The 21,774-nt window shown below is 42.2% G+C and overlaps 1 protein-coding gene across 4 annotated transcripts; it reads left to right on the top strand.

Moving 5' to 3' along the window:
- The first annotated feature begins 451 nt into the window (after nucleotides 1–451).
- sorbs3 (sorbin and SH3 domain containing 3) lies at nucleotides 452–21,593 on the top strand. 4 transcript variants are annotated; one of them, XM_079161061.1, is made up of 21 exons: nucleotides 452–570; nucleotides 8,071–8,127; nucleotides 8,764–8,952; nucleotides 9,154–9,226; nucleotides 9,873–10,006; nucleotides 10,173–10,236; nucleotides 11,149–11,187; nucleotides 11,279–11,366; nucleotides 12,374–12,482; nucleotides 13,877–13,930; nucleotides 14,091–14,198; nucleotides 14,851–14,903; nucleotides 16,389–16,459; nucleotides 17,098–17,159; nucleotides 17,317–17,363; nucleotides 17,534–17,648; nucleotides 17,748–17,873; nucleotides 18,355–18,456; nucleotides 19,034–19,137; nucleotides 19,231–19,337; nucleotides 20,213–21,593. In XM_079161061.1, the coding sequence occupies exons 2-21, from the start codon at nucleotides 8,116–8,118 to the stop codon at nucleotides 20,272–20,274; spliced, it is 1,719 nt and encodes a 572-aa protein (XP_079017187.1). In that variant the 5' UTR covers nucleotides 452–570; nucleotides 8,071–8,115; the 3' UTR covers nucleotides 20,275–21,593. The 4 variants fall into 4 exon arrangements, with proteins under 4 accessions (XP_079017187.1, XP_079017185.1, XP_079017184.1 ...); XM_079161059.1 differs by having other exon boundaries at nucleotides 18,355–18,900; nucleotides 20,848–21,593; XM_079161058.1 differs by having other exon boundaries at nucleotides 453–570; nucleotides 18,355–18,900.
- The last annotated feature ends 181 nt before the right edge of the window (nucleotides 21,594–21,774 follow it).

Raw genomic sequence — 21,774 nt, 5'->3', positions numbered from 1 at the left:
CCCTTTAGAAGTACTCTTTCTTGGATGTAAAGATGGATCTTGCAAATTGTCAGGTGAGCATTAGAGCCACCTGGATCTCACAAAAAGCACCCGAAACTGTCTTTTGTGTCTGATCTGAATCATTTAAAGGTCTAATACAGTGAATAGACCATGCTATTATAATATGTGTGTCACTCAGGCCTATTTATTGAGATGGCAATGGAAATCGCCTCCTCTTCCCCTGCATGTAAAACACTGGAGGGCGGTGCCACTGCGCCTGTGCCTGTATGGGAATCTCTATTATTTCCAGCTGTGGATGGAAACTATTACTGAGTGCCTTCTCCCTGATGAGCTTTAAAGTGCATGCTCACACACAGACACACACATGCGCACGCCTACGGACGCTCAGTCAAACATTCAGACCCACGCTGAATCATTCACCAAAGATAAAAGACACCCTGTTGGCCCGAGAGAGAGAAAAGAGAAAAAAGGGAGGGAGAGTCGAGCAGCAGCGATTCCCTTTTTCCTTTTCATTCACTTCCTCTCTCACTCTGCACTGAGGAGACCTCACTGCTCAGCCTGCACTCGCCTGTAAGTACTGTACAACTTGTGCCGCCACTTCTCAAGTGTTAGTATGTAAAGCAAGGGAATATTCACAATTCAAGAGAAAAGGAGTGTTTTCCAGCTTCTGTCATGCGATTGACTTGGTAGTGTTGGTAGTCCTTGACATTTTCATTGGAAAGGAAGCTGCCTCTGACACAGATTTGAGCATCATGTTGTTTTCCTTCATCACTCAGTTTATCGATGGGCCTGTTTATTTTCTTTGCTCTGTGATTGTTGTGTCAGTTTTCTTTTTCAATTTTTCTCAGAGTTGTTGAGCAACAGTTGAGTACTTATATGGATAAGGGCGGATATGAGGAGGACTTTACTACAGCAGATGCCAATCTTTTACTGTCTGTGGTTCAGAAGTGTGTGAATATTTCCCTGTTAGAAATGTACTCACCAAACCTTTCAAAAAAAGATGTAGGACTGAGATTGTTTGTCCTGGGACATGCACGGCCCAAAAGAATGTTGTTTACCGCTCAATTAAAACACATGTTTGTTCCTAGAGACAGTCAGCAAGTACGTCAGAACACAACCTGTGGTATGAAGGACACTGAAAGATGTCCAGGCACTCCTTATCTGTCCTGCATTGTTATGTTGATGCTTGTTTACCTGTAGACTCACCTCTTTCTCTCCAGTTGTATCTTGATTTGATGATAACTCTAACAGACGTGCTGTCTCTTGTTTCTTCAGAGCAGAGTGATGTAGTTTTTGATTATGTAACAGATTTATGTCATGGTTTATTCACTCGCTGGAATCTTTGGCTCTCAGGCTTTTTAATGAGCTTGTGTAGTAACATACTGGCACATACCGCCCAGTGTGAAAAGACAATGGTTGGTCTTTACAGCACAGTAAAGGTCTGCTGGAAGCCATGCGTCTCAGACATCATGCCTCTCCCCTCCTGTTCTGACAATGTTTCTCTGTTATTAAAAACAGGGGAGCTGGCATTGGTGAAGCCTTTTTTTGTTAAGCGAAGAGACAGAGACAAAGTAATCAAGGACCCAGAGTGGGGAGAGGTGTCAGGTCCCGGGCCAAAGCTGCAATCGCCTCCTGCGTGATTACTTCATTTAGCTGCAGAGTGACAGGGTGTCAGATGTGGTCACAGCGAGGTGAGAATCTGCTCCGGCGGGACACAGATTATGAGGGAGAGCCTCCACCTGAAGCCTGCACTGCCCAGCTCGCCCCTCAGGTTCAGTGGCTCAACTGTTTGGCAAAAACAACCCTGTCCGTATAGTACAGGCTCTGTAAATGGATATCTGCCCTGAGTTTCACTCTACCAAGCCAGACCGCTGAATTATTAAAAAAGAACCGAGTCAATTTCAAGTTGGGATTGGCCTACACACGGAGAGACATAATCCTTGTCCTGTTTAGTTTATTACTTTATTACTAGTGCATATGAGCAAGAAAGCGGATTAGCAGGTGACTTGATCTCTCACCTTGTAACTCAGTCTACCTGCTGCAGACTCAGCGCCAAAGCAAGCCTGTCAGCACGTTAGATTTCAGGTTTTGCACGGTTAGTGTTCATTGGCAAGAACTGCAGATGCACTGGAATTCCTGGTCTTATTTGGGCAAGACCGACTAATCTGTGCAGATGCTGCATCACCTAATTTGAACATCAGAGAGAGAGAACATGGGAGAAAAGTCAACAGGTTTGTGCTGTCAGTGGTGGACCGTATTGTGTGCAGAGCAATGACTGATACACTTCCAGAGCTCCTGAAACAAGAGCTCTTATTCTCCCTTCATGCCAGAGATCTGGCCTTTGCAGTCACACACACATAAAACACACACACACACAAAAGCAGGGGGAGGAATGGGAGAGACAAAGTTAGGAGGGGGTGTTATGGAGTCACTGGGCAGTGTCTGGGCGGTGGAGGTGATGAACTATTTGCATTCCCCTTTGGTTAACCCTGCGCTGTGAAATATCACCTCATCACAACAATAGGGATTCTTCACTGAAGGAGGTGCCCCCCCCCCCCCCGAACTGACAAGCCAAAAGCAGAGGGTGGCTTTTGAACAGGGGCCGAGGTGGGTTGCTATGGCGATGCCTGTCAACCGGGAAGTCCTCCACGGAGAGAGAGAGAGAGAGAGAGAGAGAGAGAGAGAGAGAGATTGTGTGTCCTGGTTAGTCTCATTAGTGAGAGAGAGAACAAGCAGGGAGGGTCTGCGGCGTGGTTTACGGTCAGGCAGACAGAGGTGCCACTTTTAAGGTGAGTACACTCTTTCCCATGGAAGCACAGGTTTAAATCCCAGGGAGTGATCTCAAACGTTGAGACTGTAGCAACTTGTGTCTTTTGAAGGTTGCGTAACCTGTCTGACTGCTCAGGGCTGCTCCACAGGATTAGTGCTGCAGACCTGCACCTGAAAACAAGTTGACCCATGTGATGTGTGTAGTTTTGATGTTGAAACCTGTGGGAGTTAACTGACTGAGCTTTTTTGGCAAGTGGAGGCAGAAGCAGCTGTGAGATACAGCCGGAGCACAGAGAGAAGGTGAAAAGGCACTGTGGGCAGTGTTTCCCAACATGTCATCCCTCATTGCTTTGCAGGCAGAGCTCCAGAGAGTCAAAGGAAATCATTTGCTTTCCCATCCTGCTGCAGATTTCAAACCTAGTGGCCTGAAATCAGGAGCATCCAGTCATCGCTGGTGGCGCCCCTTACTGTCACTGTGATTTGCGCAGCCGGCTCTGATTCCCTTTGTGATATTACTGAGGGTCCAGCTGCCAGTCCTCATATCCACAGGCTGCACTCAGCTTTGAAGATGCAAAATGACAGGCACGAGGATTTGTGAAATCTTTCTGTACTTACCGTGATTTGATTGTGTATTTTCTCATGCTTTGTCTGACACATTGTATTACAGTTTCCCTTAAATCCAACCAAATAAGGAATTATCTTGAATTACACGAAGTGTGTTTGTTGTAAGGACAAATCTGATAAACTTCAGCTTAGCGTTGGACGCTTCTGGGAGAGCGGGGGTTTTATTTATTATCTTGCTCCTCATGGGAACACATCGCCTCTCCATTGACAAGAAGCACACAGACTGACTCCTCCTGTTGCTCTGACTGGAGGAGGAGCACCATACAAGGAGGTGAAATACTTCCCTACTGATAAATGTCTGTATCCCCCAATAACTACATATCATAAACTTGCGGCTCCAGGACCTTGTATGGGCCGGACATCTGCTACGTTGCAGAAGGGCAGCGTGGTTGCGTGATGAACCTCAGAGGACCTCTAACATCTCTCCAACATAACTGCAGAGTGACTCATTTAATTTGTTTAGAAGTAAATGCCCGCTTTATTTATTCTGCAAATGTGCTTGTGATTACGTTCTCACCACTTTTTAAGGCAGGATTTCTTCTGGCTTTACGACCCTGTTATGCAACATGTTGCGCCGCAGTGACATTGTGCATGTGCAAACCGGTGATAAGACTTTGCTCCTCCGTTTGTCGCTTTGTGCTCAGTAAATATCAAAGAAATACCACTTGAAGATTGTACAACAAGAGTGTTTAAGGTCAAATATAACGCAGGTTAGTGCTCACCCAAACAAAATTGCCACCTTAAGCAAATATTGAGCTCATATTTGGGCCGGTGTCCTTCATTAATGTGAGAAGGACTTAGATCCGTTCATGGGAAGCAGTTCCCACCTCATGGAGTCAATGATTAACTCTGCATTTCTCCTCACTACCCTGCACACAGAAGCAGAGTACAACACTAGTGCTTCTGAATGGACATGGGTTCAGGAGTGACGGTTTTATTTGTTTTATTTAAGTCCCAGGACTTTCAGTCATTGTCCCTGCTCATTGCTGACACATTCTCCACGGTCCCTGATGATTTATGGAGAACTTGATTTGCCCTCTCACCACAAATCACTACTTTCCTGATGGTGTGCCAACAGATTGCAGAAGTTCACAGGTCGACGTTGTGACAGTTATTCATTAGGTGTGGTCACCTTGACAGCCTTGTTCTTGGTGAGAACAATGCAAGAAGCTCTGTATGTTGAGGAGGAGGAGGTCGTCGTAGGTCGTCGTAGGTCGGCGTCTTCTCAAAAAGACCCGGTTGCATCCATCCTTCTATGGAAGAAAGAGAACATTAGAAGACAGACGTTTGATGACTAATGATTGTAGAGGAATACTGACCTCACAGCAGGTTCACTTGTCATCCGTTTCTGTGGTACTGAATGACAACTGCAGAGTGAATGGTTTTGTTTTTTTGCAATTTTTAAAAAATTTGCCAATTTCTTTTCTGCAAAAGTGTGAGCCTTGCATTACTGTTGTGTTGCTATTCCCGGCTGTGCAAACCTCCCATTGTGATTCACAGGAATCAGGGGTGTGGTGAAGTTCACTGACCTTCTAGCTGCTGAGTAGGTCTGCTCTGGCTCAGCAACTTCACATAATAATCTGGTTCCTCATTTGCTCCTTATGGGTAAAACAAAAGGAGGGAGAAAAAAAACCCTCACTAATGTAACTTTGTTTTACATTTTTATATATTGCAACACAAATGTCTAATTTAATTATGTTGTGAAGCTGTTAGACTTCTGTTTTGTAGATCGGTTTACAGAGTTCTGGCACTGTGTGTCTTCAAGACCGGATGAGATTCCTGGGGGACAGAGGCAGAGATTTCCATACCAAAACCCCCTGATTTTCATTTTGGATGTCCTCAGTTGCCCTGTAACGGACTAAATGTAAAGCAGAATTCAACAATAGATACTCTGCAGTAAGCTGGAAATAAAAAATGCAGGACATCATCTCATTCTCATCCGAGAAGCACTATAGACCTTTTATGGCTCCGTTTTTCCTTCCATCCCAAAACTGATCCTGTGGTGATAATGGACCTCTCACTTAGCAGGGGTTCAACTATTACCTGGACCATAAAGTTTACACTTCTCAAAGATGGCATCAACACAGTCACATACCACCAGTCTGAAAAACTGTATCCATGTGAAAGTTTATAGCTGCCTCCACTGTTGAGTCTCATATGTAAGAATGCGCTGGGTGTTCAGAGCAAACCAAGCCAGACTTAAGGGACAGGGATTTGCTAGATATCAACACTGATTTTTCCTTATTAGGTAGGATTGTGTTTGGTGCTCTGGATGGGGGAATGCATACACTGTTGGAGGATTTCCCTGTTTTGATTCAACTCCCCAGAAAAATGAGACACAGAGACACTGTTATGACATGAGCTTACTCATCAGGATGTGATGTCGATAAAGCTGGTCTTCTCAGTTTTCTCAGTCTGTTGAGTGGATTGAGCTCCCATGTCAACTTTTTAGTAATCTAGTGAAAACAACAAGTGGTCCGTAATGCTCATAATATTTGGGCAAATTATAATATTTTATAAGAACAACAAATCTGCCAAAGAGATGCTATTGAGTTAAATTATGGGAAATGTAGGATCCATTGCTTTTGGAGCTAGACTAAAGGTCAGAATCATTTAGTCTCTGCTGCTTTCTTTTTCACCATTCTTATTCTTAACCTGTCTCTTGTGAGTCCCCCAACTTTATGGCAGTGCACTTAATTCAATTCTTCATTTTATTGATATATCCGTTGATAGTTTTCAAGTAACCACAACCATTATGAAAAGCATGGGTAAGGGAAACGGAAGCTGTCTTGAAAAAGGAGCTACTTTGCTCTTCAGGATTTCGGTATTAAAAGAGGCCTGTGTGGAAACAGTACTCATTAAAAATGCCAATGAATTACTCATCTAGTCCGTCAGTGTGATAGGGCCTTTAAAGTGCATGGCAGCCTGCAGTGGGGAGATCTGGTGTAAATAAGAACCAGCTTGTCAAACACATTGTAAATGAGATTACTTAAGCCATTACTTGTAAATGTAGCTCGTTTGTTGCCTATTGTTAGACGGATAATCGTCCGGCTGAGGTTGCTTTGGGCAAGGATAAATCATCTGTCATGCCTGAGCAGTAATGGTACTGTTGTAGACACAATCCTCCGGTTGTCATTTTTTTCCCGTTATGTAAGGCAGTTTATTGGGAGATGATGACTCAGATAGAGTGACATCGTTGTCTGGAAACTGGAGCATTGATTCTATCAGTGTAAGCGCTCTGTGCTATGTCCTAACCTTGTGTACAGAGACACAGAGTGCGTATAGTTTTCTTGGAATTGACCACAATCATTACAGACTCTAATGCTCAACTGCAAATGCCACATGGAAAAGTCATTTGTGCAAATTGTGTTGGGCAGCTCTCAGCCTGTAGTAGCCTGGACTTTCTTTGACAAGCTACACAGCCACAGTTTGCATCAGAACCGGAAAAACCCTTGTTTGTTTACAATCTGTGCTGTTATTCCCTTAAGATAAGACTAGAACAGTTTTGACCACAGTCCAAGTGCACAAAAGAATCACCAAACAACCTTGTTTCTGCAGAGACCAGGGTTGCACGGAGGCAAGGCTGTACATTGGCTGTGGTTTCTATGCCTACAATGTTATTATGGGCCATTTAGCCATTGTAGATGAGAGGTGCCTACCGCACGCGGGAGCGGAAATGGCCTTCCCCTCATTTTCCCCATGCCTTTGATGTTGAAACAGCAGAGCCTAATCTGTTTTTCTGAGGTGCAATTGATTGGAAGCCGGTCTCCACTTTCAGTAGCCGACCTTCTCCATCACCCAGCCCCTCAAGTCCTGCTTATTAAAGCATTGTATGATTGGGAAAAGTGAAGCCAGCATGTGAGTCACACACATTTTTTGGTTGGGTTTTTCCTTCGTAAAAGAAAAAAGTGTGTGACGCTAACTTTCCCTCTTTGGAAAACTAGTGGGACGGGATAATGGAACAGTTGTCAAGTCTGTGATTTATGACACAACTAATGACTCAAAGGGTTAAAAAACCTGAAAACCTATTTTCTCATTCAACTTGTTCTTTGACCAATTTAACTGAGCAGTTTAAGGTATTTCACATGAACAATTTCTGTATCTGTCTTCCACTTACTGGTTTGAAGCTCTATCCTCCTCTGAAGGCTCTGTTGGAAAAATGTGATGTCACCTTATTTCCGTGCAACATTGAGGATTTCCCAACATTTGCATCACAATTTGGTGACAGCTGTGAGATTGTAACTAAGACTGAAGCTGTTTTCTGTGTTTCAATCTTAATAAGGCAACAACAACAAAAATGTGTTTTTTTGCACACTTCTGTAATTAATTTGATAACAGGGTAATCAACATAACATTTCCAATATTTCCCAAAAATGTTCCTCAAGGTAGAGCAATCATGAACTGGCAATACAACACACATGAAGAGAAAGATATTTATGCATGACTGTACATTTGATAAAAGCAGCCAATTGGATTGGTCATCTGCTACATAATAGTCTACTCTAGCAATGCGTTCAGGCACAAAAAATACATTAGCATCTTGATCTGATACCATATCTGAAGGTGCTAGTCAATGTCCCTATTTTAAAAACATAGCTTATCATTTGGATACAAATATTGCAACCCCTCTGGAAAATATATGCGTACAATCATCTAACTGTTTGCGTGTCTTTGCAGGTACAATCATTTCTCATCTGTCACACAAGGACCATAACAGATCACATGCAGTCTCAGGTAAAGACATTTTTCAAAATTTTGCAAAGTGTTGACTTTTACAACAGTTTAACAAATGCCATTGTCTTGAACAAGCACATTGAACCCACAAAATCCAGGAATCAGACGAGTTTCACCACATCATGCCCCAATAGAAGAGCTGGACTAGCCATCATGGACGATGGTAGTAAAAAGATCTCTATGGAGACCACAAGACCAGTGCAAGCCCTGCTGGACTTTGAAAATGACATCAACGGCCCCTTCCCAACCTCTGTGGCCCCGGCTCCACCCCTTGGCTGGAGAATAGGGAGGCCTGGTGAATAGGGAGTTAATGGGCTCATAATGGCCCTCTCCTGTTTCAGTGCCCCCACTCTGCACCTTGAATGAGGCCTTTCTGCAATTGTGGCTAGAGAGATGATGAAGTGGGTGGAACACCACTTCCCACTGGTCCTGCTTTAAATAAATTAGGGGCCTTTTCATCAGAGGCTCCCCCACTGAGGCCAGTTATTCTCTAGAGAATAGCTGGGCCGCTAATATGTTCACATGACATCCCGTAGAGAGCAGTGTTTACCCAGGGCCAACAGGAGAGGACAATACAGGAGCAAAGTTCACGCATTGTTTGTGTTCATCAACAGTTCTCATTTCCTCTATGTTTAGCAATGTGCAGAAGCGGCTGGCGGTCTAAACGGGTCCCCGGTTATCTTCTCCGGGGAGCCTGGAGTTTCATCAGGTCAGCAAATCCTAACTTCTCCAGAGCTGACCCATGAGGTGGTCATCTCCCCCGGACTCCCTACGCCTCCTCTGAGCCCTTTTCGTTCTGCAGGCTTGACATTTGGAGAGGGCAAGGTATGCACATATAGTTTCCTGGACGCTGTGGTGATAACAATGCCGAGGTTGAGAGCATGGAATTCAGTAAACAAGAGCTCCTCCCTGTGGAAAAATGATGCATCACAGCATGTTTTGAAACCATCACTGTTGCACTGGTCAGTTACATGACACTGAGTGGTTGTATTACTAATATACGGATATAATTCTGCCCTTCGAAAGGTGTCAGACGTGAATGGAAGTGGACCAACGACTCTCAGCTTTGGATCTTACTATGGCCCCTCACAGTTGCATGGTATGGTTATTTTTTATTATTTTTAAATATATGCATAACACAAGTGTCTTGCTGAATATCTTAGGTTTTCAGGAAATAAACATTTGTATAAGTCTAAATTAACTGATACAACTGTATGTGTGCTCACTGCTGAAATGAACCTGTTTAGATATTTCAAAGTTGTTGATGAAGTAGCAGTCAAAATAAAAATATTGAATGAAGTTGAAATAGCAGTTAAATGTAAGTGATGAAAGATTTTGAAGTGTCAGCACTGAATCAAATTCAAAGGTGTTAATTTAAGTGTAACGCCTGAGAAATCAGTTGAAATGAATGTGCTGGATTTCACAGTCACAGTGGAAGCCTTGAAAGGAGTTAGAAATGTCCAAAGAGAAAGACATGAATGCAGCTGAAATATAAATTGACGTGCAACCACTGAAGGAAGCTGAAATGTTATTTGTAGAGTAAAATGAAGAGTCGAAGAGTGAAAGATGAATGCAGTTGAAATGTCAGTTGACGTGTTACACGATACTTTGGACTGGTTTCATGTGATGTGGTAGGTTTTAAAACCAGATCAACGGCCGTACACTTCACCTGAATTCAGCTGAAAACAATAAATAACGGGAAACAACATGATTTCTGAAATCTTAATGTTGTGATTGTAACACAGGTGGAATGTCCAACGGTGTCCAGGGCTCTACCACTTTACCACGCAGCTGGAATCCCACCAGGGAGGAGAGGCTTATCAAGTTCTCAGGAATCGGTCCAGTGGATGAAACTGGGATGCCTATTGCCTCTAGATCAGTAAGACAAAGACACAGAATGTACTGTTTGATCAACTAGCTTTAAATGATATTCATTTTTTACTTCTCAACAACATTTTAGTCCAATCCAATGGTGCTGTGTTTGTCTGAGTCTCATTCCACAGATTTGTTTAACCTCTGCACCCTTACCTCTTTTCTTATACCAGAGTGTAAACAAGCCCAGAGACTGGTACAAGAGCATGTTCAGACAGATTCACAAGAAGCCAGAGGGTAAGGACGCTCCTCCTCCTCTTCTCACAAACACAATACCGGAGTGAATTCCTCTCTGCCAGTGTCAGGTACTACAGACGTGATCCAGCAAACCAGATTATTGCAGAGGCAAAATAAGACATGATGAAAGAGCCCGAAAGTAGCTCTGACAATAATCCAGCTTCTTATCTCAGCCCCTCCTAAATCTAGCTGTTAATTTGTCACGTGCTGCGTAATGGAAGCACGTTCCGTGTTAGTTGTGTGGTTAACGTCAACATCGCTGCACTGAGGTGGTTTTAGTGGATTGCTCTGGATCAGTTTTGTTTTAGAGGAATATTTTCAGCTCTCTGCAAGTGATTTGTGTTCTTAAACGATATTGGATTTGAAAGCACAGAGGAGTACTGACACAATGCAATTTATGGTGTTGGCGGACAACTCCCTGAGGTGCTTCTGATGCGCTTTGGTGGAGCAAAGACAGGATTTCTCCATTTGATAATAATATTAGTATTATTAACGATAATAATGACACATTTATATTTGATGGAGCCTTTCATTCCACATCATATTAGCACAAGTAATAACATTAATAAAGTCGACATTACGCACATAACAGGCAACAAAGCACGGCTCAACAATGAGTTGAAATCAATGACAATAAGATGGAGTTGTTGTAGTCAACGTTAAGAGCAGTTTTGAATTCTGTAATGAAGTCCAGTATGAGGATGAGAAGGGCAAGTGAGTTTTAATGTTTGATTTAATTGTATCAGAGAACCTTTGAACTATGAAAATGTTCTCACCATAAGACAAATCCAGTCATATTATAAAGGAGTATAAGAGCATGAAAATACATAGGAATTATATTTTGGTTGATTGATCTAAACTGGTGTTGTCCAGTGTTGTCAGTCTAAAAGTCTCTCTGTTGTCGTTTACCAGAACTTGATCTGGAGGATTCGGAGCAGTGGTCAGCCGAACGTAAGTGAATCCACCAAAGTCCACATTGTTATCCTGTCCAGTTACATAATCAGTTTTTAAGACTGATCTGCACTGATCCACTGATCTGCAGGCCTCCAGTTAGCTGCCAACACAGAAGAAAGTAATGAAGCAGACAAGAATCTCTTCAGACTGACGCCTTATGGAGCTCTACCAGACTGGTGAGTTTACACGGGTTCGGTGTAACTGCTTCGGGGTCATGGGGCACAGGATGGCACAGGGGTGGGAGTCAGACTTAAAGGAATAGTACGACACTTCAGGAAATACACTTACTTACTTTCTCGCAGAGAGACATATGAGAAGATTGTTACTACTCTCGCTTCTGTACTCTAAACATGCTTAAATATGTAGCTATGGCCGGCAGCCAATTAGCATAGCTTAGCACAACGACTGGTAAAAGATTGAAATAGCGAGCCTTCCTTTGCAGAGTTACGTCTTGGAGTATCCTCTGGCAACCTCACAGTGAGGAAGAAGGGTTAAACAGATTAGATATAAAATGCAAATTTGGGAGCTGTGCTGTTTTTTTTTTTTTGTCAGAGCCAGGCTACTTTGTGCTAAGCTAAACTAACTATCTCCTGGCTAGCTTAACATACACCTTTGAGAGTCGTATTGATCTTTTCACCTAATTTCGGCAAGAAAGTGAATAAGCTGTTTCTCCAAAATGTGATACTATTAAGCTCCACTGTTGGCTTCTTCTATATCGCAGTTTGGTTTAAAATAATAATTTACAGATAAGCGCAGATAAAACAGTCTCACATAGGTAAAGATTAGACCAGACAGCTAAGTTTGATAGAATGCAAAGGTTCCCTTTCTCAAAAATGTTTTAAAGAGACAGGAAATTACATAAATCCATGTGCAAATTCACCTTCTGATATACAGTGTTTTAAATGTTTAGCAAGAGAGGACATCTACCAGTATACTGATGTTTTAAAAAACATCAGTATACAAAGTACTAGTAGGCTATTTAAACCAATATGAAGTGATTCCTCACAACGGATAAGCACTGCAGATGGCGTCTTATGTGAATACCAACCAAAAAGGCCAAGAGCAGTGGAGGGAAAACGTGTGGGACCGACAAGTTTGGATTTGTTGTTACAGGCACTTACAATGAAGCCATGATTTAGCTGCTGTCCATGATGTGTGTGTGTGTCGGGGTGTTATGTTTCAGGAGCGAGGATGTAGATAAGCTGTCAGACCCGGGAAGGCAGCACCCTAAACCGAGGAGCATATTCGACTTTGAGCCTGGGAAGAGCAGCAACTCAGAAATCCAAAGTCAGGTAACAACCTCACACACAGCCATAGTTTAAAGATAGGCTGTGATATCACTCTAGCAGAAGTAAAAAATGTCTCTGCATGATTCTTTAACCGCTAGATTTATCCAGCATTGTTGTTGTCTCTAATCACTGGCATTCTTTGTGTGCTCTTGCACTGTTTTCTTAGTGTTGAGGATCAAGAATAGGTTTTGAGGATGGGCTCCCTTTCTTTAAGGATTATAGCCTATAATCCTCACATTTCATCTTCTCACGCGAGGTAACTTGTGAGTGTGGTCATTTCACAGTTTACCCGCTGCTTACCACCAGATATGCTCACTTCTTCTTTTATTCAGAGGATCCAACATTCATTCATTCAGCATTTCAGACAAGAAAAGACATGATCTAAGTTTCTATCAGGTATTGTGCTGAAAGTCTGTGATTTACCAGCTGGTGACACTCTGACTTGTATTTATTTACCTTGTTATTTATTGTCTTGTGTATTCTGCACTGTCCAGGAGCTGCTGTAATTGAGTGTGCAGCCGATTGTATGTGTCACTGTGTTTAAACACCCCTGGTGAGTTACAGAGCGGTGTCTCAAGGTTTTTGCAACAATGTCCCAGATCTGGTGCATATTGTGCCGTGTCTGCGCTTGTGAAGAAAAGGATTCTTTGTTTCCACTCCCCCACGGGAGCTGAGGTGTCTTGTGATCCGAATTATGGCGTTAACCTCTTGTGGTGTATAATAGCTCACAGCATGGAGACTTATTTAATTTCCCCTTTATGACAGCGGCATACGTTCTATCCCCTGGACAGCATTTAGAAAACCAGCGCTCTGACCATATCAGGTGTTGTGCTGCTTCGCATTGACATTACAGTCTGTGATTGTAGTGAGGATGACTCCCGGCTGATGGGAAGGCGTTGGCGTTCACAGGGGCACATTCAGGGTTTTACAAAGAAACAACTGAAATTGGAGACGAGGGTCCGTGGTTCTCGCCAGCAGAACCTTTTAAAGTAATGTTTGATAGAATCAGCTGCTCTCTTGGTGTTAAGTCTTTGTAAAGAGAGGGAGAAAGTGGTATCGGCTAGGTTGTGAAATCAAGTTTATTATAATGTGAAAGAAATATATTGGTGTTTCCTTACACCTCAGCTGGCATCTTGACATCCAGCCTGCCTTCCTGCATTTTTAAAACTTGTTTTACTTTATAAATGTAAGTTTTTCACAATATCTTAGAGTTTGACTCTCAATTGGATACTTTCAATTGCTTCTCTAACTGTCCCCAAGCTTTTGGTCCCAGATCCCTCTGAATTCCTAAACACAATCTCAAGAAACAGAAGGGAAATGGCGGCAACATGTCTTAATTAAACTGCTAGGTGGTGAAACTTCTGTTCAGTGTTGTCACTTTCTTTTTCTGTCCTTAGGTTCATGTATCTCCGAAGAAACAACCGGACACACCAAAGTCCCCATCAATTGAGGTGAGCTGCTTTCACCGAATCTCAATTGCTGCATTCACTCTATCGAGGTTCCGTCTTAGAAATCATTATAAAGGGACACCATTAGCTCCAAACATTGTTTTAGTACACTGTATTAGTGTTTTAATTTTGCCATTCCAACTCCATCATTGCTCGGGCTCAGGCCAGTCTGGTCTCTGAGCTAAGTCGGTTTGAGGCTGAGCTGGACTCGGAGATCCAGGGCCTGGAGAGGAGACTTTCCCAGAAGAAGCAGCATCGAGGCCGGGGTGAGGTACTGAGCCCCCCTCCTGTCTCTCTCTGCTAAAGCATCCCCCCCCCCCCAAACCTAGCAGAATCCTCACCCACCCTCACCTTTACTCCACCACTCTCAATGAATGCTGTGAGTCTCAATGAGACCCTCGCTGCTTACTAGCCACGTCTGTTGTTTTCCCTGTCTGACCTGGATGACAGCCCTGGAATCGCCTGCCTGTCTTGCTCTTGGATTGATCTGCTATGTTAATCGCCTGCCTGCAAGTTGCCCCCCACCCAAATGCAAATTTGGCTGCCAAAATTGTTTACTTTTGCTATAAATTTCCTTTCAATCATATTTTTTGATCACGTTGTTAAGACCTTCCCTTTGCAATCACCCAAACAACTTTGATGCGACCCAAAAAGGTTTTTGATTCTCGAGCTGGTTCCTGATTCTCCTGTGATTCAGTTCGCTTCATAGGTTGTGATTTTGACAGGAAATCACTGGCAGCTCAGACAGATCATGAATGGTGTTGTTTTTAGCCCGAGGAGGATAGGACCCAGGGGATTTCTTGCTCCTTTGGGAGTGGTCAGCACCTCTACTTTGTCTGAGTTGTTGTGAGATTTCCTCTGAGCTGTGAGATACAGTAGGCTGAAGGGGAGCAAACTGTGTTTAATGTTCACTCTGCTTTCAGGAGGCCAGAGGTGGGGAGCCGGTAACTGCTCCAAAGACTGGGACTACATACAGGTCAGTTACTGAAGAGAGCAATGTGGTTACAATGATTGTTACAAATTATTCAAAACTTGTATTCATGTTTATCATCTGAGATGCCTTTTGTTTTTACAGTAGAAACCACTAAACATGTTTTTTAACATCATAACTTGTTGTATGTGTTGTATTAAATGACAAAGGTCAATTTCACATAAATATACTGTAGATTGTACTCAACGTGTACAGTTGTTCTAACGCATACCAATACCAATAAGACTGTTTAAAGTATATATTCAGAGCTTTCAATACTGACTAACGTGTTTCTTGGCATGTTTTGCCTTTTACTTATTTTTGTACAAAGCTGTGGCTTTCCTGATTTCTGCAGTTTGTTCACTAACAAGTGTACAAGTGGAGTTCAGCAAGAAATATGTCAAGAAAGCAGTTTTAATGTCAACTAAATATAAATTATATTATTTTTGTGAAATAATAATTGTATAATAGAGGCACATGGCGGACAGGCTAATGGAAAGGCTCGGGACAATCACCACATAACAGACCTCCTCTGAGCCCAACACCCAGCCTCCTAATCCACTTTGACATTGCTTCATCAAGTGGGAGTAACTGGCCATTGCTTCCTGCTGTTTTAAGAAAGCCAGCACTGTGATTGGACAGCACGACCATTAATTCTTTGCAGGGTATCTGTTTTGTTAGTTGATCAGGTGACTCTCCGTGCTGGATTCTGTTAGGAAGCTGTTGAAGTTTAACAAGTTTAAGTACAGTATTTGTTGCTTCAAACAGCGGGCAGCATTCCACATTTCTCACCATGTGCGTAATGCTCTCCTGCAGGATTTTCGCTGTTGTTTGCTAAGTTGAGTTCATGGTTTGACCTTTCCTGGCTTGGTGGGATAAGGGGGCCTTTTTTTCTAAAGAGCCCGTTGCTAAGGACATGTGAAATTAAACCAAACAGCAGCAAGAAATTGTCAGTTTTTTACTGGTACTGGAATACAAAACAACACTGTCTGGAAACATGTAAATTAATTCAGAGGAGGTCAGGCAGCAAACTTTGGGTTTTGGATTCATTCTTAACCCATGAACAACTAGACTCATGATTCTCATCGAGTTTTCAGGGCTGCAAAGATCTAAACCAGATTTTCAATTCAAGGATGACAACATGAGTCACGCAGTATCATCGGCATGGCCTTCTAGCTGTCTGATTAGTTGTCTCATCTCTGTCCAGTGTACAAAAACCAGCAGCTGCAACCCGATGTGTTGTACAGTGAATCTGTAGAAATATGCCACACACACACACACACACACACACACACACACACACACACACACACACACACACACACACACACACACACGCACACTGTCCCCCAACACAATTGAGCTGTGTGTATTTCAATATGTGTGTGTGTTTGACTGTACCTTCATATCATTAGAAAGACTCTCCCTTGATTGGGATACACAGTGACAGTAATATTAAGATCAAATCTTTCATTTTCTTCACTTTTTCAGCAATTCACCAGCAGCAAGGCAGCCTGTCCATCACTCTGTTGGCACGTCACTGACCTCTGCTCCCACATATGGTAAACATGGAATTTCTTCTCTTTTGGAGAACACAGATTCTCACTGTGATTTTCTCACCGTCTCTGCCATAGCTTTGATACTGCTTTAAGAAGTTTATAGTATTTATTGTCTTTCTCTCTGTACTGTTCATAAGTAGATCATGTTCTGCTCTTCCTTGAATCCAACAAAAGACATGTGAACTTTCAGTGTGCGAGCCACTCATTTAATCAAGCAGCATATATTTTGATGTTGGCTTTCAGTAATCTAATTGAAGATCCCATGATTCTCTTTCATTGCCGCTGTTGTCTTCTGCTCTGGTATTTCGCATTTTAGTTGAAGCTGATGTGAACACGGAAAGCTTTTGCAGTTTGTTCCTACAGAATTAGAAGGTGCTGCAGATGGGTGGAGAGGAAGCCCACACAAATAGGAAGTGGAACTCGGAAGACCTGATTAAAGATTAGCTTTATCCTATTGTTTTTCCTGGAAATTAGTCCAGAATGGAGCCAGCCTAAATAATTTCCAAGATCCGTTTTGAATTTACGTAGCTGTTAAGGCAGCGATTGCTTTTTCATAGCAACACATCCAAAAACAACATTTGCTGAACAAAAGAGTGCATGTTTTAGACTCCACTCATTCCACTCTTACTTCACTTCCACAGTAGAACGTCTTTCCCCTGCAAATGACACCATGGAGCTCACACCAAAGAAAGAAGAGAAAAGGGTATGTTTATTGGATTTTCTTGTTACCATAAAGGCGTGAAGATGTTAAAAAATCAATTTTGTTATGTGGGTTTAAGGAGCATATTGGTTCATTGTGAGTTGTTCATGCATCTGTGCAAATCTTTCTTAAACGCTGTATGTTTTGTTTGTTTTACCAGATGAAAGCAGCGCGAGTCAAGTTCAATTTCCAGGCTCAGTCACCCAAGTGAGTAGATATTCCATTTCCTTAGTCATTCACATTTCTGTTACAGCGCTATCAGATTTAAAGATGTCAAATCTGGACTCTAAATTATCTTCATGATGCACATTTCAAACAATCAATTCATTTTGAACAAATTGAACTGTTCGACTCATTATTCTTATTCCTTTATTTAGGGAGCTCATGCTGCAGAAAGGCGACATTGTTTACATCCACAGGATGGTTGATGCCAACTGGTTTGAAGGAGAGCATCACGGAAGAGCTGGCATTTTCCCCACAACTTATGTGGAGGTGAATTTCTTCATGAGTCTCATTTGATGCTGTTTCTCTCCACAGTTGCTTTGTGCCGGTTATCTAAACCCTTAAAACTCTTTCCCTCGTCTTCCATAGATTCTGCTTCCTACAGAGAAGCCAACGCCTATTAAGCCCCCGACTCTACAGGTGCTGGACTACGGGGAAGCTGTGGCTCTGTTTAACTTCAACGCTGACCTACCTGTTGAACTTTCTTTTCGGAAAGTGAGTATTGCAGTGCTGCGGTAACAGAGATGAAGGTGCTTTGTCTTCACATTTGTATTGAAACACATGAATTTATAATACAATTAATTTGATAATCGTATTAGCACTTGAAGACATTTTGATATTTTGTCCGAGTTAGATAGGTAGATTCATACTACTTCCAATGTCTCTATGTTAAATGGGAAGCTACCAGCAGCTGGTTAGCTTAGCTTAGCATAAAGACTGGAAACATAGGAAAACAGCTGTCGCTCTAACAACCAGCCTAAAGCTCAATGATCAAGATAGTATATGTTGTTTGTTTAATCTGCACAAAAACTGTGAGATGACTTGTTGTTGCACTGGGCCGCAGTTACAAGGTTTGCATATTACTGGCATTTTAGATCCGCATAGGAAATATACGAACATTTAAGTATTTAAATTTCATTAGTGTGTTGTTCTCTGTGTAATGTCTAACATTTCTAAATTCTCTTATTCTCCTTAGGGTGAGACGATCAATATAACCAGGCGTGTTGACAATAAGTGGTTGGAGGGGAGGATCTCAGGGACCAACCGGAGCGGCATCTTCCCGGCCAGTTACGTCCAGGTCAACAAGATGCCCCGCACCAAATTCTCTAGTGATGACTTCTCACCGGGCCCCCTGTCTCCTGGCTCCCCTGCACCTCAGAGTCCAGGCCGTCCGCTCCACTCACCCTGCCCGCGGTCACCATTGTCCCCCTTCACCCCCTCTTCCCTCAGCCCCAACCCTGAGCACTCCCCACTGAAGCCATCTTCCCCTGTACCTTATGGTAGCCCAGCTTCACTGTCGCGCTCCCCCACCCAGTCACCTGTATTCAAAGAGACGGCCAATCGGTGGCCCTCCAAAAATGCTTCGCTCACCAACCAGAACAGCCACTGGATTGGGACACACTCTGCTAACCATAGCTCCGTGGCTAGAGCTGTTTCGCCTTCCACTCAGTCGTCGTCGTCTGTACACAGAGCTGGAGCTTCCACAGCGAACACGTCTCCCAGATACACTGACCCCTCACAGGTCTGCTTTCACTGCACTGCCTGAGAAAGTCACTGCATGCCCACACTCGTGGTGTCACTGTTTATGTTCATAGGACTGCTGATTATAATTCCTTTTTTCATAATGCCTGATGTGAGGTTTCTATTTTTTCCAGGGTGCGATCCCAAACCAGGCTGCTGGATTTAATCCACGCGGTAACTCCCTGCCACAAGCACAAGTGTCAAACAACCCTGATTCAACAGTGGTGCAACGCACACCGTACGTCTCCACATTTCTATTTGTCCACATTGTTGCGGCTTTGGTGAATTTGTGGCATACAACATTTTTTTTTTTCATTGATCTCTATTTTAGATATAAAGCTGTTTACAACTACAAACCACAAAATTCAGATGAGTTGGAGCTCAGAGAAGGAGACATTGTAAGAGTGATGGAGCAATGTGATGATGGCTGGTTTGTAGGTAAGGAATAAAGTGATTCATTTCTAAATCATTTACTAAATAAACGACTCCCTCAATATAATTCCCATGGAAACAGCACAGTGAAGCAGGACCATATGTTAAGATGGGTGACAAATCGAAGAGGAGAAAAAAAACCTCGATTTTGTGCCACCGCGAGCCTCCAGAACAGCAATCTCCTAAAATATAATCCCTTGTCTGGTGTTATTGAAGGGAACTGACTAACAAGTCGCCCCAAAATCTCTGACAGGTGATGTTGCTGTCAAAAGCTGTGATTGACATCAAACCATTCAGGAGGCCTTTGTGTCCTGTAAGAAGCTTCTGCATCATTTTAGCCTTTAATTTGTCACCTTACTGTAGGATGAACATATTTTTTGTGTTTATTGTTAAATCTGTGATGGAGCATATTCTGATTCCTCAACAGGGAATCAATCAAGATTTTTCATGAAGTAAAAGATTGGGATTTTACAGTCTATAGTAAATAAAATCATGAAATGTTACACGAAAGACCAAAAGACAAAGTACAAAAGAAACTTATCATTAAAGTACATTTATGTACAGTTAAAACAGTTATTTAAGAGCCAAGAGAATAGAAAATAAAAATAAGACAGGTATAAAACACAACAATAAAAGTTACAATGCAGTATAACAAATGATTAATTAAAAGGCAGCTGTAAACCTAAAAGTTAACTTTGATTTATTTTAGTTTCATTGTGACCAATATCAAAACAAGTACTCCCTCTAGTGGACATCATGGAACATTAACGATGTAATTGGCTCAATAAACATACAATGTTTATTTTATGTTTATTGAGAATAAATGCATACATTTGTTTGTTTCTGTTGTGTGACCACGCTGTGTGCTCTGTTCTTTGTAGGTACGTCAGAACGGACTCGTGCTTTTGGGACTTTTCCTGGGAATTACGTGGCACCTTTTTGACCTCCTCACTTCCTGCTTGCCCACATCCACCTGGACTCATAAGAGCCCAACCAACCAGTCACTCAGCTCTCTCCAACAGATCGCTCTTTGGCACTCCAGCACTCCTTCATCCCGTTACACCCATCACACTCCCAAACCTAGTCAGACCTGCATGTTCACTCTGTTTTCCAGAACAGAGGTGAAGGCAGTATCAATGAGTGGTTTCACCTCACCTCCCTGCATGAGTGCATGTGTGTGTGTGTGTGTGTGTGTGTTCCACTGAGTCTTGGAATATGTTTTCACACACACCATTTGAGAGGAAAGAATGAATGCTGATGATACTGTTTCAGATGCAAAGAATGGACTTTTTTGTTCCACAACTATTTGCAGCTGCAGGAAATTTGCATTCCTTCCCAGTGAACAGTGCTGTTCCTTCTGAGGTCCTGATACAGTATGATGCTGCATTCAGCTTTTGTGTCACCACAGTGCCATCACAACACACTGCTGACAATTAATGAATTAGGATGGCACATTTTGCAGGCGTTTTGATTGATTAATGTTTCCTTCAAATATCTTACCCAGATTTTCTTTCAGATCTCTGAAAATACCGTGGGCAAGTTTGAGGAAACCACACGAACAAGTGTGCTTAAAGTAAAGCACAGTAAAGGCTCGGACACGTCAAGAGAAGTTTACAGTCTTTCACGAGGCTATGCAGAAGAGCAAATATAATTAATGCGTGTACTGTTTTCATAAGCAAGTTATTCATTAAAGAATATTTGGCTTTTTTGGATCTCTCTCAAGCCATGGAGTGGAATGCCAAATGTTAAAGTAACGAGATAGATAATGTAATGTGTTTTAAGAGAAGTTGCTTTGCTCTGAAATGAAATGTCAAACCTCTGTAAATTGTAGATCAGCTGCGTTGAATAACTTTAAAGTTAAAAATGGACACTGCCTCTAGAGCAAATGGTTGAATGATCTTTTGAAGTATTTGAAATATGTGCCAAATTTGACCTTTCATGATATTTCTTTTTTAAATGATCCATTTAACATTCCCAGCTCATTTTATTTCTACTACAACTGCTTTCATAATATTTTCTGCTTACAGGGTTAACATTCTCCCTTCGACCGTATTTCCAAAATCACTTGTTTGTACCAGTGCAACCGTTGACAAGTGTGACGTAATTAGACATCCTTATTATGAGGTCATTTCGCAATTTTATATGACTATTCATGATTGTACAGACTGTAACCTTTTATCAAATTTAAAGTATAATATATATTTGCTTATAAAACAATGTATCTCATATGTATGGTACGTACAATTTTCATTAAACATTACAGAGTGATACTGAAAGTAACTTGTGTTTATTTTGTAAAATGCTTGTCATATATGGTAATTCAACAAACACATAAGGCAAGTATGAAGCTGACCAGCAGGGACGACTGAGAGAATGTCAATCACAGCTTCAGTATAGCTTTACAATAAAATCTAAATACATTCAATGACAGTATTCTTCTCCT

Source organism: Pholis gunnellus (genome assembly GCF_910591455.1).
Source record: "Pholis gunnellus genome assembly, chromosome: 6".
Lineage (NCBI taxonomy): Eukaryota > Metazoa > Chordata > Actinopteri > Perciformes > Pholidae > Pholis > Pholis gunnellus.
The sequence above is the reverse complement of the archived record's forward strand: the minus strand, read 5'-3'. Positions and strand labels throughout refer to the sequence as shown.